The 16,196-nt window shown below is 42.1% G+C and overlaps 2 protein-coding genes across 7 annotated transcripts in view; one reads left to right on the top strand and one right to left on the bottom strand.

Moving 5' to 3' along the window:
- The window catches only part of tbc1d22a (TBC1 domain family, member 22a), a 407,668-nt gene that overhangs the window by 378,143 nt on the left and 13,329 nt on the right, over positions 1-16,196 (bottom strand). For 3 of the 5 annotated variants that reach the window (XM_068004904.1, XM_068004903.1, XM_068004905.1), the window contains exon 1: positions 977-1,206. The exons of 1 other annotated variant lie outside the window; for it this stretch is intronic. In XM_068004904.1, the coding sequence (XP_067861005.1) occupies positions 977-1,038 (62 nt within the window). In that variant the 5' untranslated portion in view covers positions 1,039-1,206. Of the gene's footprint in view, positions 1-976; positions 1,207-16,196 lie in introns of those variants that run through there. One more of the 5 variants, XM_068004901.1, reaches the window with a different exon arrangement.
- The window catches only part of cerk (ceramide kinase), a 117,478-nt gene continuing 102,549 nt past the window's right edge, over positions 1,268-16,196 (top strand). Inside the window, exons 1-2 of one of the 2 annotated variants that reach the window (XM_068004899.1) lie at positions 1,268-1,373; positions 4,408-4,537. The gene's annotated coding sequence lies outside the window, so the exon portion shown is untranslated. Of the gene's footprint in view, positions 1,374-1,471; positions 1,578-4,407; positions 4,538-16,196 lie in introns of those variants that run through there. The other variant, XM_068004900.1, reaches the window with a different exon arrangement.

The following is a 16,196-nucleotide window of genomic DNA, read 5'->3' as shown; positions in this document are numbered from 1 at the left end:
ATTCCAGATCATAACTTGCTATGTTAAAAAAAATCTCATCTCCCCTCTGATTCTTTTGCCAATTATCTTAAATGTGTGTCCTCTGGTTACTGACCCACCTGCCAATGTAAACAGTTTCTCCCTGCCAAACCCCTTCATAATTTCGAACAGCTCTATTAAATCTCCACTTAACCTTCACTGCTCTAAGGAGAATAATTCCAGCTTCTCTATTCCCTCATCCCTGTTTGTGCTTGGATTTATTTGCTGGTTTGCCCTTTTTGAATTTCATGGGCCAGGTAGATAAATCTAAAATCAGAATGTCAAAGTTTGATAATATCAACAACTTGAGATATATGCAAATTAACTGAAACTTGGATTTAATATAACTTAATATGTGCAGCTCACAAAAACAAAAAAGCTTTGACACCTCTGTACTAATATACTATTGGACTGTGTGAGGTATTGTTCCAGGTCACAAACAGGAGACTCACGGTAATTTACATTACTGCCATGGTGTTTTCTTTATCGACCTTTAATGCGTGTTTATCACTGAGCCTGGTAAAGCCTGTAACCTCTATACGAGTTAAATGTTCGAGTAACTAAACTTGTTCCCCTTTTGTTTACTCCTGCTTTCCAACTTTCACTATTGAAATACTTCCTTAAAATTCTGCGCACTGTAAGCTTAATGTTGCCTTTCGGTTTTAAAGAGTCATAGGAATTACAGCACAGAAAGCACTTTACTGCCATAGGGGGATATCGGGTATAATTTAATTTTAATTTCGCTAAAAGAGAATTTTAAAGTTTAGGAACGTTAAGAGTTCGTAATTTTAAAAACTTCAACCACTTTCCTGACGTTACTCCAGATGTCGCCCCGTTTGTGTTATTGACAGAGAGTCTGAGCCCACACAGCCTTACTGTCACGGGGACCCGGGGCCACTCGCCTGCCGTTCGGCCCGGGCAACATCAACAAGGGTCACCGAGTAAACACGTCACGAACCTGCCTGGAACCTTGGCAACATTCCGCTTCCAGAATTGTTTCTTCCCGCCGTCACTGGACATTTTCCACCTGAATGCGGGTCCGGTATCACCAAGTGTCAGACACAAAACACAGCTCGGCCCGACGACAAGCTGTAACGTTTATTTCACCATAGATAGACTCCGAGTCACTGGCAGAGCGGCGCCATGTTGCCCTTCCCAAGAAACATCCTTTCTATTGGCTTGAATTTCCGAGGTAACCGCCGTGCCAATCAGACGCCGCGTTGTGTCGATGTTCCCCGCGACAGCCGATGATATCACAAAGTGAATGGGCTGATCGGTGACGTCACGGCGTCAGTTTCGTTTCACTTTGAAGAATGTTTTTTTTGGAATAGTGGACAGTTGACAGTTATCACCTTGTAAGCACATTACTGTTAGTGTGTATTTGTAATATGTCTTCATTTATTTCATGCACATAAAGTTTAGGAAAACATGTAAAATTACAGTATATTTTAAAGTCTCAGTTCGGATTTAAGCAGACGTTCCACCTTGTATGGAAGACTTTTATGGAGATGGAAACTTAACCAAGTGGTAAAGTTGCAAAGTGTAGCCAAATTTGATAGGTATAACCTTTTTTTCCCCTCTGTTTGATACGAAATACACCCGTAAATGAAGCAACTAGATCTTGTACGCATATTTTAAAATCGGAGTGACTATTGACAACTATTGACCTGCATCATCGGTGATTTCACAAAGACTATTGACACTGCAGCCGGCCCTGCGTCATATTATTGAGGGTTCAGGTTAAAGGTTTAGGACTACTGGTTTGAGGTTGGTGGTTAGGGGTCGGAGTTAGGGTTAGAAGTATTTACAACGTGTTGTCATTGGATGTGTCCATTAAAAAAAAGAGTACTGTTTAAAAATGAGGGTCTGATCCTCAAAATCATATTTGCTGATGACATTGACCTTATAACAGATGTGCAGAAACTAACTTATAAGGTGTGTGTGGAGAGTAGAAAATTTGGATTACACATCAAAATAAAGAAGACAACGGTCATGTCATTTGGGAAGCATCAGGAAGATGTACATATATTACAGTCAATGGGAATGCGGTTGAACAGGTGGAAAAGTTTATACATCTTGGAGGGTTAGTGGCAGAGGATGGGCATTGTGAAGAAGGCATCAAAAGGATTGGACATGCTTCTGCTCTTGTAAGATTAAGAAGGATATGAATGACAAAAGATATTTTGGTAAAAACCAAGGTAAGAGTTTGTGGAGCAATAATTATCCCCCATATTATCATACGGACCTGAGCATTGGAAAATGAGAGAAGTTGACGAGCAAAACATGCTATTAGCAGAGATGAGTTGGTTGAGAGGAATATTTGGAGTATCCAGGATGCAATGCATCAAAAATGATATAAAAACATGGCTTGAACAAGAAACAATGCTTCTACAGAAGATCCAAGAAAGACGACTCCAATGGATTAGACATGTCTGAAGAATGCAATCAGCTAGAATACCTTTTGTATCCTTGCGTACAGAGATACATGGAACAACAAGCCAAGGAAAAGCTGGATGGACAATGTCAAGTGACCTGTCACAGAAAGGGATACAGATGACTGAAGCGGCCAGGCTCGTTCAGAACCAACAACAATGAAGTGAATTAATTGAGTCCCATCATTGCTGCTGAGCTGACGGACGGGAATTTAGTAGTAATAGTAGCTAATGTTGACAGAAAATGTGATCGCAGAAAGTATGGTTTGTGGTCAGGAAGTGCACACCTTACACAAGATTATTAATAATACGTAGATGTGTTAGCTATGATGCCTCCATGACTTTAGTATTGTGCCTCTACAATTCTTTCTTTCTACTCATGCCTTCCTCTAGACATCATCAACTCCATCCATTTGTTGCTGATGCCTTCACTTGTCATCAATTTTCTCCAAATCGCACGCCCTCACTGTTCACAACTTCCAGCCATCTCGCAACATAATAGCTAAATCAATGCGTCTTGATCTAATTCATGCCCTTCCATGGTACAGAGAAAATTTTGTTTCCTTCAATTCTTTCTCTTTTGAAAATCTGTATCCTTCAGCCTTTACTCCTTTATCACTTATCACCATTTGTGACCTCAAATGGAACTCTACATCTCCATTGTAAAAACGACTTTCAAGAGGCTTCGTCTTCTCTTTTCTGGCTAACTTCTTTATCTCCCTACGTTAAACTTTTCATGAAGCCCAAGTTTATCCAAGGTTTGAATACTGCTTCCATATGTGAGGAGGTTTATGTATCTTCTCTGGTCAGGATACAAGAAAAAAACTTGTTGCCTGATAGATAATCCTGATTTCATTGCTAACCTTTCAAATCTTTCTGTATTTTATCAATAGTCCCATGGTCAATACTACTCTTAACTTTTCTTTATTCTTTATAAACTTCCAAAAAATTCAACCTAATACTCCTGCTCTTCCTTCCATGTCCACTGTGTTGAAATCAAGATTCATCAGACAGCATCTCAGAACTGTGGAGTATCTTAACTTCCTCAGTCTCTCATTCCTTCAATATTTTAAAACCCAAGCTTGACCTCACCTGATCCCTACTTTTTGACTTAAACTATCTTCTCTTTTATTATTTTCAGACCTTTGAGGTGTTCTGTGCTATAGACCTTGCCCCTTCACTTTGGTTTATCAATAAAAAAACTGAATAGTTCCATCTGTGTTTTCAAAAATCTAGTATTTGTTGTTTTATCCAACTGTTTGACGTTTTGATAATCCTTGGCTGCTTTGTTCATGTGCATCCATTTGAAATCAAACTGTGTAATAATTTATTTGCATGTTTATTGTAACTAAAGTTGTACTGTTCTTGTGTTGTATTGATAATATTTTTCAACATTTTTAGAAAACAATCACTTCTTATAAAAAAGCAAAAATGTCCTTACTGATGAAAACTCAAATACGTGCACATGCAAAACAACTTTAAAAATCCTATGATAACTTTTTTAAAACACTTACACAGAACAACATAATTCTTTTCTAAATCATTCTATAAATAAAGCATTCTACAAATCTTTCTCGGGGATCATGGCTTCTATCCAGGTAAAACACAGATGGGCAGATATTATGCAGCTCCCAGATCTTCATTCCTTGTACTGACTGCCAACCACATGAATTATGGAAATTTCTTGAACCAGCTCTGGGGACAACATAGTAGTTGTCAGATAATGCTCTGTTGTCTTAGAAAAATAATCATGTAGTTCTCAACCTGAAAAGAAACAAGCCAGACTAGTGCTACACTGATGTCAGCCATAATGAGGCCCGTCTCTATGTTTCCTTTTTAATCTCTCTCCTGATGGTGTTACCACAGAATACATCTTCAATGATCGATTTGTGATCATTTATATCCATCACGTAAGTGTTACGGATATAAGTATTTTCTTTTTTTATCCATTACCCAGGTTCCTGCCTCTGAATCGAATTCTCTGGGTATGTCATGATGGGATCTGCTTTCCCCCCCACCAGTTCACAACGTGTACACCTCTCTAATGATGTGACCAACCCTGTCAATCTGTGAACCTGATTTCAAGGGTACGTGAACTCACATACAGAAGGAATTGACTGTATATTTTATCATGTGATCTTGTAATGTATCATGTTGCAAATTTGACTGTAATAACATTTCCCGTACAACTCGGGTCTGCCTATGTCGAGGTGTTGCTTGGTTTAAATTTTCTTTTTCCTTTTTGGTTCTGTGTTCAGGTCTCTTGCCAATGACCATCCCCCTCCCTGGCCACTTGCTCCGGATGAATCAGAACATGCGAAAGCTTGGCATCATGTTGGACCCTGAGCTAAGCATCAAACCTCATATCCTATACATTACCAAGACTGTTCCTCTACGTATTTTGCTCCAAAAACTGTTCACTCGTGACCAAGGCCCTTGCCTTCCATGACCTTTTTGCGGATGATTGTATCAACATCTTAACTTTGATTGAAAGCTGACTTACAGGAGGCAACACCTAGTATCTTACTGAAGCCTCCCTGACTACATGTTCCTCCATCTGCCCTGCCCAAACCACCATGGTAACTGTGTGGCCTTTATCAATAAGTTACACCTTGGTCTCTCCCCCTAATCCTCTAGCACCTTCTCCTCCTTCGAGCACCTCACCTTGTTCCACCTCTTTCCCTTCCTTTAAAATCCTCATTGTCTACCATCCTCCCCAAGTTTCATCCCAAGATACCATCACTCCTTTCCTCTCTTAGTCTCTGCACGAGTGACTCCTCATCCTCAGTGATTTCAATCTCCATCTCAGCTCCCACTCCCCTCTCTCCTCTGAATTCCTGCCTTCCTATCCTCCCTGAACCTCTCCCTGCTACCTATATTCACGGCCAGGCCCTCGGCCTTGCCAAGTCCCATGGCCTCTCCTGGCATAGTCTTGATCACTGACCATCCCATTTCCAATCATTTTCTTGTATCCTTCACTACCCACATACTCCTACCCTCTTCTAACTCCACTTGCTATTGCATCACCCCGTAGAAAAACTCTCCTCAAAGTTACATACAATTGCACTAGCCTTTGGCTATCCATTCACCAATGATACTTATGCAGCCATCGATTTGCTCAAGCACTGCCTGACCTCTATCTTTGATGTTCTTGTCTTCATTAAAATCTCTTCTACCACCCAACCTTGTCATTCCCCTGGTATGACCCCATCTTCAAGGGCCCAGACTTGAGTGTATCTGGTGCACAACTGACTGAGCGATCCATCACCAGATCTGACTGAATCACATCACGTACTATTAGACCACACTCTTCTCTGCCAATATCACCCACTACTCTAGGACTATCCTAGAAAGCAAAGATAATCATTGCCTTTTTTTTCATCAACTACCACACGTCTCCTCAAACCCTTCTCTCCTGACCCCTCCACTCTGGTCTCTAATAACAAGAGCGAGGAGGTCATGGACTTCTTTATCAGCAAGACTAAGACAATATTGACCACCTTAGTCGCTCGACTGCTGAAATGTTTACCCATGCTTTTATTGCAGTTAGGCTAAAGTTCTCCAATGTCCTTCTGCTGGTTCCCCATCCTCCAACCTCTGTAATATCTAATTGATCCAAAATACAGCTGCCCATAACCTATTCTGCACTGCTCTGCTAGCCTATCACCCCCATCCTCACTGACTTCCACTGGCTTGCAGTCCCCCAACACCTCCACTTTAAAACTCTCGTCCTCATCTTCAAATCCCTTTGTGACCTTAGCCCATCCTGTCTCTGCAACCTCCTCCAGTCTTTTATTCCCTCCTGCTCCCTTCAATTCTCCAGCATTGGCCTCTTGTGCATCCCCTATCCCTTCGCACCATCATTTGTGGCAAAGCCTTCAGCCATCTTGGTTCTACACTGGAACTCCCTCCCTAAATCCTTCTGCCTCTTTTCTTTCCCGCTTTAAAAACCTTATCAAAACCCCATCTTTTGAAGCAAGGTTTTTGTCATCCCCCAGTCTTTCCCTCCATGGTTCAGCATCTGTTTCGTTACCTATTCCAATTTGTTTGCTCTCCTCTCTATAATTGTTGCTTCAGACATTTTCTGTTGGTTCTATATAAAAATGCAAGTTATTGTTCTCTATGTTCGCCTTTCTAACTGGTTATTTTACTTTCATTATTCACTAATACTATTATGTAAAACATTTCTCCTCAATTTCAATTTTCTCCCCAATGCATTGCAACAAAAAATTTATACAATTGCATTCTATCCAAAAAAAATTATGATATTGCAGTGATAAAAAACATTTCCAGGTTACAACCTGCACGACAGTTCCTCATCCACCCTATTATACACCCCTAAAAAATTAAATTTATCATATTACAAAACATAAAAAAATGATTATGACAAACTTATTCACGTATATGGTGCCAACAACTTCCCCTCTAACCTAAGTCAGGTGTCTGAATATCCTGGACTCCAGGTACCTCCCACCCTAGAATCACCACTTGGTCTGATGTAAACAAAATACACTGGAATAGGAACCTATCTCTGATGTGAAAATAAACAAATTCCCAAAAATACTTCCACAAGAAGGAAAGTGTAACTTCCGTATTAGAAACATTGGCCAGTGAAGGATGTACAGATCTGAGAGGAGAAAGGTCCGTGGACAGAGCACCTGGGAGAATGGAGAGATCTAGATGTGACTCATTGTGATCAACACCAAGGGAGATCAACTAGTAATATTCTAATTCTGATTAAGTAACATAAGAGTAAGGAAAAAAAATTGTATTTGTACGTGCCTTAACAGGTCCCGAAGTGCTTTACATCTAATAAATTACTTGAAGCATGGTTGCTGTTGGTTGCTTTGTCAGCAAAGATGGCTGCTATTTTGTGCACAGCAAAATTCCACAAATAGCATAAATGATCAGGTAATCTATTTTTGGTGGTGTTGATCAAGGAGGAATGGTCCAGTGCATCGGGAAAATTGCTTGCTCTTCTTCAAATAATATCATGGGATCTTTTACATCCACCTGAATATGAAGTGGAGATGCCGGTGATGCACTGGGGTGGACAAATGTAAGGAATCTTACAACACCAGGTTATAGTCCAACAATTTTATTTTAAAATCACAAGCTTTCGGAGATTATCTCCTTCGTCAGGTGAGTAGTGAATGAGAGCTTCTCAAATCGCATATCTTATATTAGGCTGGGACACCATCACACCAATCAAAGGTGTCGTTGGTGTTCAGACAGGTTAGCCACGGAAAACAGTAGGTCCCAGTATGCTGAATACACATTGTGTCAGCATGCTGGGACCTACTGTTTTCCGTGGCGAACCTGTCTGAACACCAACAACACCTTTGATTGGTGTGATGGTGTCCCAGCCTAATATAAGATAATTGTAAACAATTTTACAACACCAAGTTATAGTCCAGCAATTTTATTTTAAATTCCCAAGCTTTCGGAGGCTTCCTCCTTCGTCAGGTGAACGATGTGAAAATGAAATCCTCGAAATGAAATCGCATTTATAATTCACAGAACAATGCTTGGTGAGTACAGACAGTTTTTTCAACTGCCCGTTGCCAAGGCAATCAGTGTGCAGACAGACAGGTGTTACCTGCCAGGTCTCACAGAATATAAATTATATATATGAATTATAAATGCGATTTCTCCAAAAGCTTGTGATTTTAAAATAAAATTGTTGGACTATAACCTGGTGTTGTAAGATTCCTTACATTTATCCACCTGAATAGGCAGACAGGATGTCAGTTTAAAAACGGCACCTCCAACAATACAGCACTTTCTCTGTACTTATTGACCTAGAAAAGGACAGGGAGGGGCCGGAAATAAAGGTTCTAAATTGGGGGAAGGCCGATTTTAACAGGATAAGGCAGGATCTGGCCAAAATGGACTGGGATCAGCTGCTTGTAGGAAAATCCGCATCGGAGCAATGGGAGTCTTTCAGAAGGGAGATTGAGACCATACAATGGCAACATGTTCCCGTAAAGGTCAAGGGTGGTTCCAAGAACTCCAGGGAACCTTGGATGTCAGGGGATATACGAGAATAGATTAGGAAAAAAAGGAGGGCTTTTGGCAGATACAAAAGGCTAAAGACGGAGGAAGCCCTAGAGGAGTACAAAAAGTGCAGGGGGATACTTAAAAAAGAAATTAGGAGATCAAGGAGGGGCCATGAAATAACACTGGCGAGCAAAATAAAGGAAAATCCTAAGATGTTTTATAAGTATATTAAGGGTAAGAGGATGACTAGGGAAAAAATAGGGCCCATTAGGGACAAAAATGGCAATCTGTGTGTGGAGCCGGCAGATGTAGGAGGGGTTCTAAATGAATTTTTTGCATCTGTTTTCACTATGGAGAAGGACGATGTAGACATAGAAATACGGCAGGGGGACTGTGATATACTCGAACATATTAACATCGAGCAGGAGGAGGTATTGGCGGTTTTAGCAGGCCTAAAAATGGATAAATCCCCAGGCCCGGACGAAATGTATCCCAGGCTACTGTGTGAGGCAAAGGAGGAGATTGCGGGGGCTCTGACACATATATTCAGAACCTCTCTGGCCACAGGGGATGTGCCAGAGGACTGGAGAACCGCTAATGTAATACCATTATTCAAGAAGGGGAGTAGGGAAAAACCGGGGAACTACAGGCCAGTGAGCCTAACATCAGTGGTAGGAAAATTATTGGAAAAAATTCTGAAGGACAAAATTAGTCTCCACTTGGAGAAGCAAGGATTAATCAGGGATAGTCAACATGGCTTTGTCAAGGGAAGATCATGTCTGACTAATTTGATTGAATTTTTTGAGGGGGTGACTAGGCGTGTGGATGAGGGTAACGCAGTGGATGTGGTATACATGGATTTCAGTAAGGCCTTCGATAAAGTCCCCCACAGGAGACTGGTCAAGAAGGTACGAGCCCATGGAATCCAGGGTGCCTTGGCACTTTGGATACAAAACTGGCTTAGTGGCAGAAAGGCAGAGGGTGATGGTCGAAGGTTGTTTTTGTGACTGGAAGCCTGTGGCCAGTGGGGTACCACAGGGATCGGTGCTGGGTCCCTTGCTGTTTGTGGTCTACATTAATGACTTGGATATGAATGTAAAAGGTATGATCAGTAAGTTCGCTGATGATACAAAGATTGGTAGGGTGGTAAATAGTGAGGAGGATAGCCTCAGTCTGCAGGACGATATAGATGGGTTGGTCAGATGGACGGAACAGTGGCAAATGGAATTTAACCCGGAAAAGTGCGAGGTGATGCACTTTGGAGGGACTAACAAGGCAAGGGAATACACAATGAATGGGAGGACCCGAGGCAAGACAGAGGGTCAGAGGGATCTTGGTGTGCAAGTTCACAGATCCCTGAAGGCGGCGGAACAGGTAGATAAGGTGGTAAAGAAGGCATATGGGATACTTGCCTTTATTAGCCGAGGCATAGAATATAAGAGCAAGGAGGTTATGATGGAGCTGTATAAAACACTGGTTAGGCCACAGCTGGAGTACTGTGTGCAGTTCTGGTCGCCACACTACAGGAAGGATGTGATCGCTTTGGAGAGGGTGCAGAGGAGATTCACCAGGATGTTACCAGGGCTGAAGCGCTTCAGCTATGAAGAGAGACTGGGAAGATTGGGTTTGTTTTCCTTGGAGCAGAGGAGGCTGAGGGGGGACATGATTGAGGTGTACAAAATTATGAGGGGCACAGATAGGAGCTTTTTCCCTTCGTTGAGGGTTCTATAACAAGGGGACATAGATTCAAGGTAAAAGGCGGGAGGTTTAGAGGGGATTTGAGAAAGAACTTTTTCACCCAGAGGGTGAATGGAGTCTGGAACTCACTGCCTGAAAGGGTTGTGGAGGCAGGAACCCTCACAACATTCAAGAAGCATTTGGATGAGCACTTGAAATGCCATAGCATACAAGGCTACGGACCAAATGCTGGAATATGGGATTAGAGTAGACAGGGCTGATGGCCGGCGCGGACACGATGGGCCGAAGGGCCTCTATCCGTGCTGTATGACTCTATGACTCTATGACTCTAGATTACATGTTCAGGTACTGGAGTATGGCTTGAATCCAAAAGCCTCTGACTCAGAAGCAAAAGCTATCAGCTGAGCCAAGCTGACACAAGAAGATATGCAATTTGTGTTTGATATCAAAGGAATTAGTAGAATAGCAGAATTGTTTAAATGATGACAGCTAGGTGCATGATATATTGTGTACATTGTAAATTGTGTTCTAATTTTATGCATATTTAGGGTGAATAAGTTTTATAGTTTTATGTCATAAATAATTGTATAATTTGTATGTACTATATTATGAGTTTTGTGATTTTATATCACACCATATGGAATGTATCCTTGGCTGTTAAGAGAAGCATGGGAGGAATTAGCGGAGGCTCTGACCATCATTTTCCAATCTTCTCTGTCTACAGGCGTGGTGCCGGAGGATTGGAGGACTGCTAATGTTGTACTGTTGTTTAAAAAGGGAGAAAAGGATAGACTGAGTAATTACAGGCCAGTCAGCCTTACCTCAGCTCGGTGGTGGGCAAATTATTGGAAACAATTGTGAGGGACAGTATAAATCATCATTTCGAAAGGCACGGATTAATCAAGGACAGTCAGCATGGATTTGTTAAGGAAAGGTTGTGTCTGACTAACTTGATTGAATTTTTTTGAGGAGGCTCGGTGAGGGTAGCTTGTTTGATGTAGTCTACATGGATTTTAGCAAGGCTTTTGACAAGGTCCCACATGGCCTTAGCAGAGGGGTCAGTGACCAGGGGGCACAGATTTAAAGTAATTGGTAGAAGGATTAGAGGGGAGTTGAGGAGAATTTTTTTCACCCAAAGGGTGGTGGGGATCTGGAAATCACAGCCTGAAAGGGTGCTGGAGGCAGAAACCTTCAACTCATTTAAAAAGTACTTGGATGTGTACTTGAAATGCCGTAACCTACAGGGATACGGACCAAGTGCTGGAAAGTGGGATTAAGCTGGATAGCTCTTTTTCAGCTGGCACAGACATGATGGGCCGAATGGCCTCGTTCTGTGCCATAACTTTCAATGATTGTATGATTAATTGAGCTACAGTGACATTGTTTATAGGTATTCTTGGGTATGGAGTGCAGTAACATGGTCCCACCCTGAGCGCAGAGTACAGCACAGCAAGGGTTGTGGAGCAGAGAATACCAGAGGGTCCAGGTGTGAAGCACTAGTGGGAAAGCAGGGCACAGAATTTCAAAATTAAAAACACTGGACTTCTAGGTAAGTCCTGTTTAATAATTCCAGGGATGTACAAAGTGTAATAGCAACTGTACTGAGATTTTTTTTGTTCCTGGATCTGATTTCCAAAATGAAGTCTGAATGTGGGAGAAAAAAATGTTTTTCATCCAATCAGAAACTCAGGATGGATCTTTAAAACAGTAGAATTTTTTAATGTTTGACAGCAAGACTGACCACTCAGAGTGTGCCACAATTCTCGTTGCTAGCCTCCACTCTCCATATTAGATTCAGAATGCTGTGAGTTGTAGTCCATCAGTGTGACATTGATGCATTCCAGGGGGTAGAATTTCCATCTTCACTGCCGCAGCAGTGATCTGGTGGAACTGTTCACCTGCCCTTTATAGAACCCACCTGACTTTCATTCTATTGATTTCAGTGGAATAAAAACCAGGTAGGTTTTATGAAGGGCAGGCGATCCACTCCATCAGATTACCACCCCAGTAGTAAAGACAAAAATCTACCCTGAGACTCTGCTTACTTCCTCCAAATACAAGGTGTCGCTGTGGGAACTCGTATTGGTCCTAGCAATGCCTGCCTTCTCGTGGGATACGTAGAACATTCTTATAGTCTTACTCAGGCCCCCGCCCTGACCTATGTTTCCAGTACATGTTGTGTCGGTGCCACTTCCTGCTCTCGCCCTGTACTGGAAAATTCACCAACTTTACTTTGAACTTCCACCCCTCCCTTAATCTCACATTTTCCACCTCCGACTTTTCCCTTCCCTTCCTCAACATCTCTATCTCCACCTACTGGGATAGGCTATCCACCAATATGTATTACAAGCCCATCGATTCCCACAGCTACCTTGATTATACTTCCTCCCATCCCGGTTCCTGTAAGGACTTTATTCCATTCTTGCAGCTTCTCCACCAAAGCCTCTGAAATATATTCCTGTTTCCTCAGCCAAGGAGTTCCCTCCACCGTGGTTGACAGCTTGTCGACTGTGCCCGTTCCACTTGATGACATTTTCCAGCTCGGCAAGTGCAGGAAGCGGCACCAACACGACATGTACCGGAAACATAGGTCAGGGAGAGAACCTGAGTAAGACTGGAACAAACAATGTTCCACGTATCCCACAAAAAGGCAGGCATAGCTAGGACCATTATGGGTTCCCATAGCGACACCTTGTATTTGGAGGAAGAGAGAAAAGTTGTTCAAAGTTTGGCTAGGCGGAGCAGGGTGGTGGTGGTTGGGGACTGGTGGGCCTCCGTTCAAGGAAGAAGAAAAGGATCCACAGGCCATCCAGATGCAGGATGGAGATGTCGAGAGACAGAACGTCCGTGGTGAAATGGAGATGGTTATGGCCAGGAAACTGGAAACGGTTAAAGTGACGGAGGGTGTCAGAAGAGTCACCGATGTGGGTCGGAAGAGACTGGACAAGTGGAGAAAAAAGAGTTGAGATGACAAGAAATTAGTTCTGTAGGGCAGGAACAGGCTGAAATGATGAGTCTACTGGGACAGTCCTGTTTGTGGATCTTGGGAAGGAGATAGAAGCGGGTTGTGCAAGGTTGGGGGAATATGAGGTTGAAGGCCGTGGGGGGATGGTCTCCAGAGGAGATGAGATCAGTGACAGGCTGGGAAATGATGACCTAATATTTCATTAGCTATATGAAATAATTTAATTGAATGTTGTGACTACTGACAACATAAAATTATATTTAAAAATATATATTAGCCCAGATTTTGCTGTAGCAGGGTGTCTGCCATTAGTTAGACTTGCCCATACACATTTAGGTTTTTAAATTTTTTGCATGGCAAGTTGCTGAAAGTGCGAGCTGATAACAGCGCAGCAAGGGAAACAGGGCATCTGGGACCTGAGTGAACAGGACAAGCAACTGTGTATCTCCTTAACCAATCAGATTGAAGGATTGAGAAATAAACAGCGCAAGGACTGAGAAGGAAGTGTAAATTTGAGTGGGTGAATTCAATGTCAAATCAGGTACAGAAAGAGAAGTAAAGAGAGGGAAAGAAAGATTGGATTGAGAAAAAAAGAGAGAAAGGAAAATATTTTTTAAAATTTAAAATTACAATTAAAAACAACAATTAATACCTGAAGGAATGAGACTCCACACCTGTAATAGTTAATTTCCAGTGCCAGAGAGGTTGATTGGCAGTAATTAACTTATCACATCGTTAAAAGGGTGCTTAGACTTGAAATGACAAGACAACTTTCTCTGGCGAGTTTAGTTCATATCTACTGCGCAATTACAGCAACTTCACGCCATTTAATGCATTTCAATGGTGAGGCAGACAGTGAGATGCCATTTTTGCGATGCTAACGGCGGAGCAGCACTACTCAGACAGCAACTTTTATTGGCATTGGCATTTAACCACGCATCTGCCCCTCGCCTGAAGTTGCTGTACCATTTGCGCATAAATAACGGCAAGTGCCATGAGCCTCACCGTCATTTTGAGAGCAAAATCTGGCCTATTAAATTCATACCAAAATTTATAATAGTCATAAGACTATATCTATATACATATATCTATCTACCTAATTAAAAGCCTTGTGTCTTGTATGTGCATACAGTACCCAGTGTGTCACACTCATAATATGTCACAGCTTTAATATGTATGATGGACTTAAGTAACTGCTAATTGTTCAGTTAATTAAGCTCATTTGCTCAAATAGCCATTTGTCACAAGACAGTTTGGAAGATCCACCACGATCAATGAGAAACCAGCAACAACCATAAAACTCGCCCATCAAATGGCTGAAAACATCTTCTGCAACCTCTTGAGGGGCCACTGTGCTTCTCTGGAAAACCCACAACATACAGCTAAAATAACATGTGCATTATAATATATACTTAAAAAAAAAATGATAACTTCTGAAAAAAAACGAAACAGTCATAAAGTCAGCCATTGCATGTATTTGGAGGAAGGGAGAAAAATTGTTCAAAGTTTGGCTAGGCAGGATGGAGGTGTAGAGGGACACGTCCCATGTCACCCCTTCTCCTCCCTCCTAGAACCAAGATAGGGCCCCCCTTGTCTTTCCCTTCCACCCCACCAGTCTCCGCATTCAACAGATCATCCTCCGCCATGTCCACCATCTCCAGCACAATGCCACCACCAAACATATCTTCCCCTCCCCTCCCCTTTCAGCATTCTGACAGGACCATTCCCTCCATGACAGCTGGTCCACTCTTCCATGAACTCCAACACCTGCAATTTCACCCCCTCCCTTCCCACCGTCCAGGGCCCCAAACACTCCTTCCGGGTGAAACAGCGATTTACTTGTATTTCTTCCAGCTTAGTCTACAGTATTCACTGCTCATGATGCACCAGAGCCACTGAGAGTGGAGGAGGTGTGGGCTGGTGCTTGGAGTGGGGATCCCCAGCCAGCGAGGTGCTCCGCACCTCTGGGGTCTGCTTTTCTTCCATAACATTCCCGGGCCCACGGGAGCCTTCCCCTCTTTGCCAGATTTTCCAGGCTTCCTTTCCCTCTGCTATTCTGTAACCATTTACACCTCGTCTGGACCCATCTTTTGTTTCTATATTACCTCCTCATGCCATGCACCATCCTCATTTTTGTCATTTAATCATTCCTGCCCTCTACCTATCATAGACCTCTTCCTTGTTCCTTTCCTGTACCCCTTTTCCCTGGCTTTGTACTTGCATAAAAGCTGTTCATCTCTAACATCTTCCAGTTCTGATGAAAGGTCATCAACCTGAAAGGTTAACTCTGTTTCTCTCTCTACAGATGCTACCTGACCTGCTGAGTGTTTCCAGCATTTTCTGTTTTTATTTCAGATTTCCAGTATCCGCAGTGTTTTGCTTTTGAAATATTAGGTGTATGATTTTTATTATGCACTTTTGACAAGATCTGAATGGCATCCCATAATGTTATATTAAATTTAATTACACTTTATATTATTTTCATATTGTTTTAATGAAGTGTTAAGAAAAGTGTGTTAATGCTAACATTTGTTTGTTGACGACATTTGTTTGTTCGGCAATGATAGGTGCAAGAGATCTTTATTGCTGTGAATGTATTCTCAGGAGCAATTGACACCACTTTTTCACAGGACTATTTTAAGTGTCACAAATACTAGATGCACCATACCAATACTTTTTTCCATTGAAATTTTTCATTAAAAATGTAAAACCTATTGAACTAGAAAAACAAACACATCAGCAATAAGAAGCTCAAAACCAGGTGGAGATATTGACCCAGAATTTATTATAGCCGGCCAACAAACGGCGCTCACCTTCAGTTAGACTTGCCCTTGCCCGTTTAGTTTCCATGAGAAGTTGCTGAAAATCCGAAATGGTGCAGTGCCCTCTACAGGGCATCTGGGATCTGAGCCAACAAGGCAAACAACCGTGTGTCTCCTTAGCCAATCAGATTGAAGGATTGTGAGACACACAGCGCAGAGTCTGAACAATCAAGTGTAAGTTAGAATAGTGAATTCAATGTCAAATCAGGTACAGTAAGAGAAATAGAGAGACGGAAAGAAAGATTGGATTAAGAGAGAGAA

Source organism: Heptranchias perlo, chromosome 24, assembly GCF_035084215.1.
Source record: "Heptranchias perlo isolate sHepPer1 chromosome 24, sHepPer1.hap1, whole genome shotgun sequence".
NCBI classification, from domain to species: Eukaryota; Metazoa; Chordata; class Chondrichthyes; order Hexanchiformes; family Hexanchidae; genus Heptranchias; species Heptranchias perlo.
The sequence above is the reverse complement of the archived record's forward strand: the minus strand, read 5'-3'. Positions and strand labels throughout refer to the sequence as shown.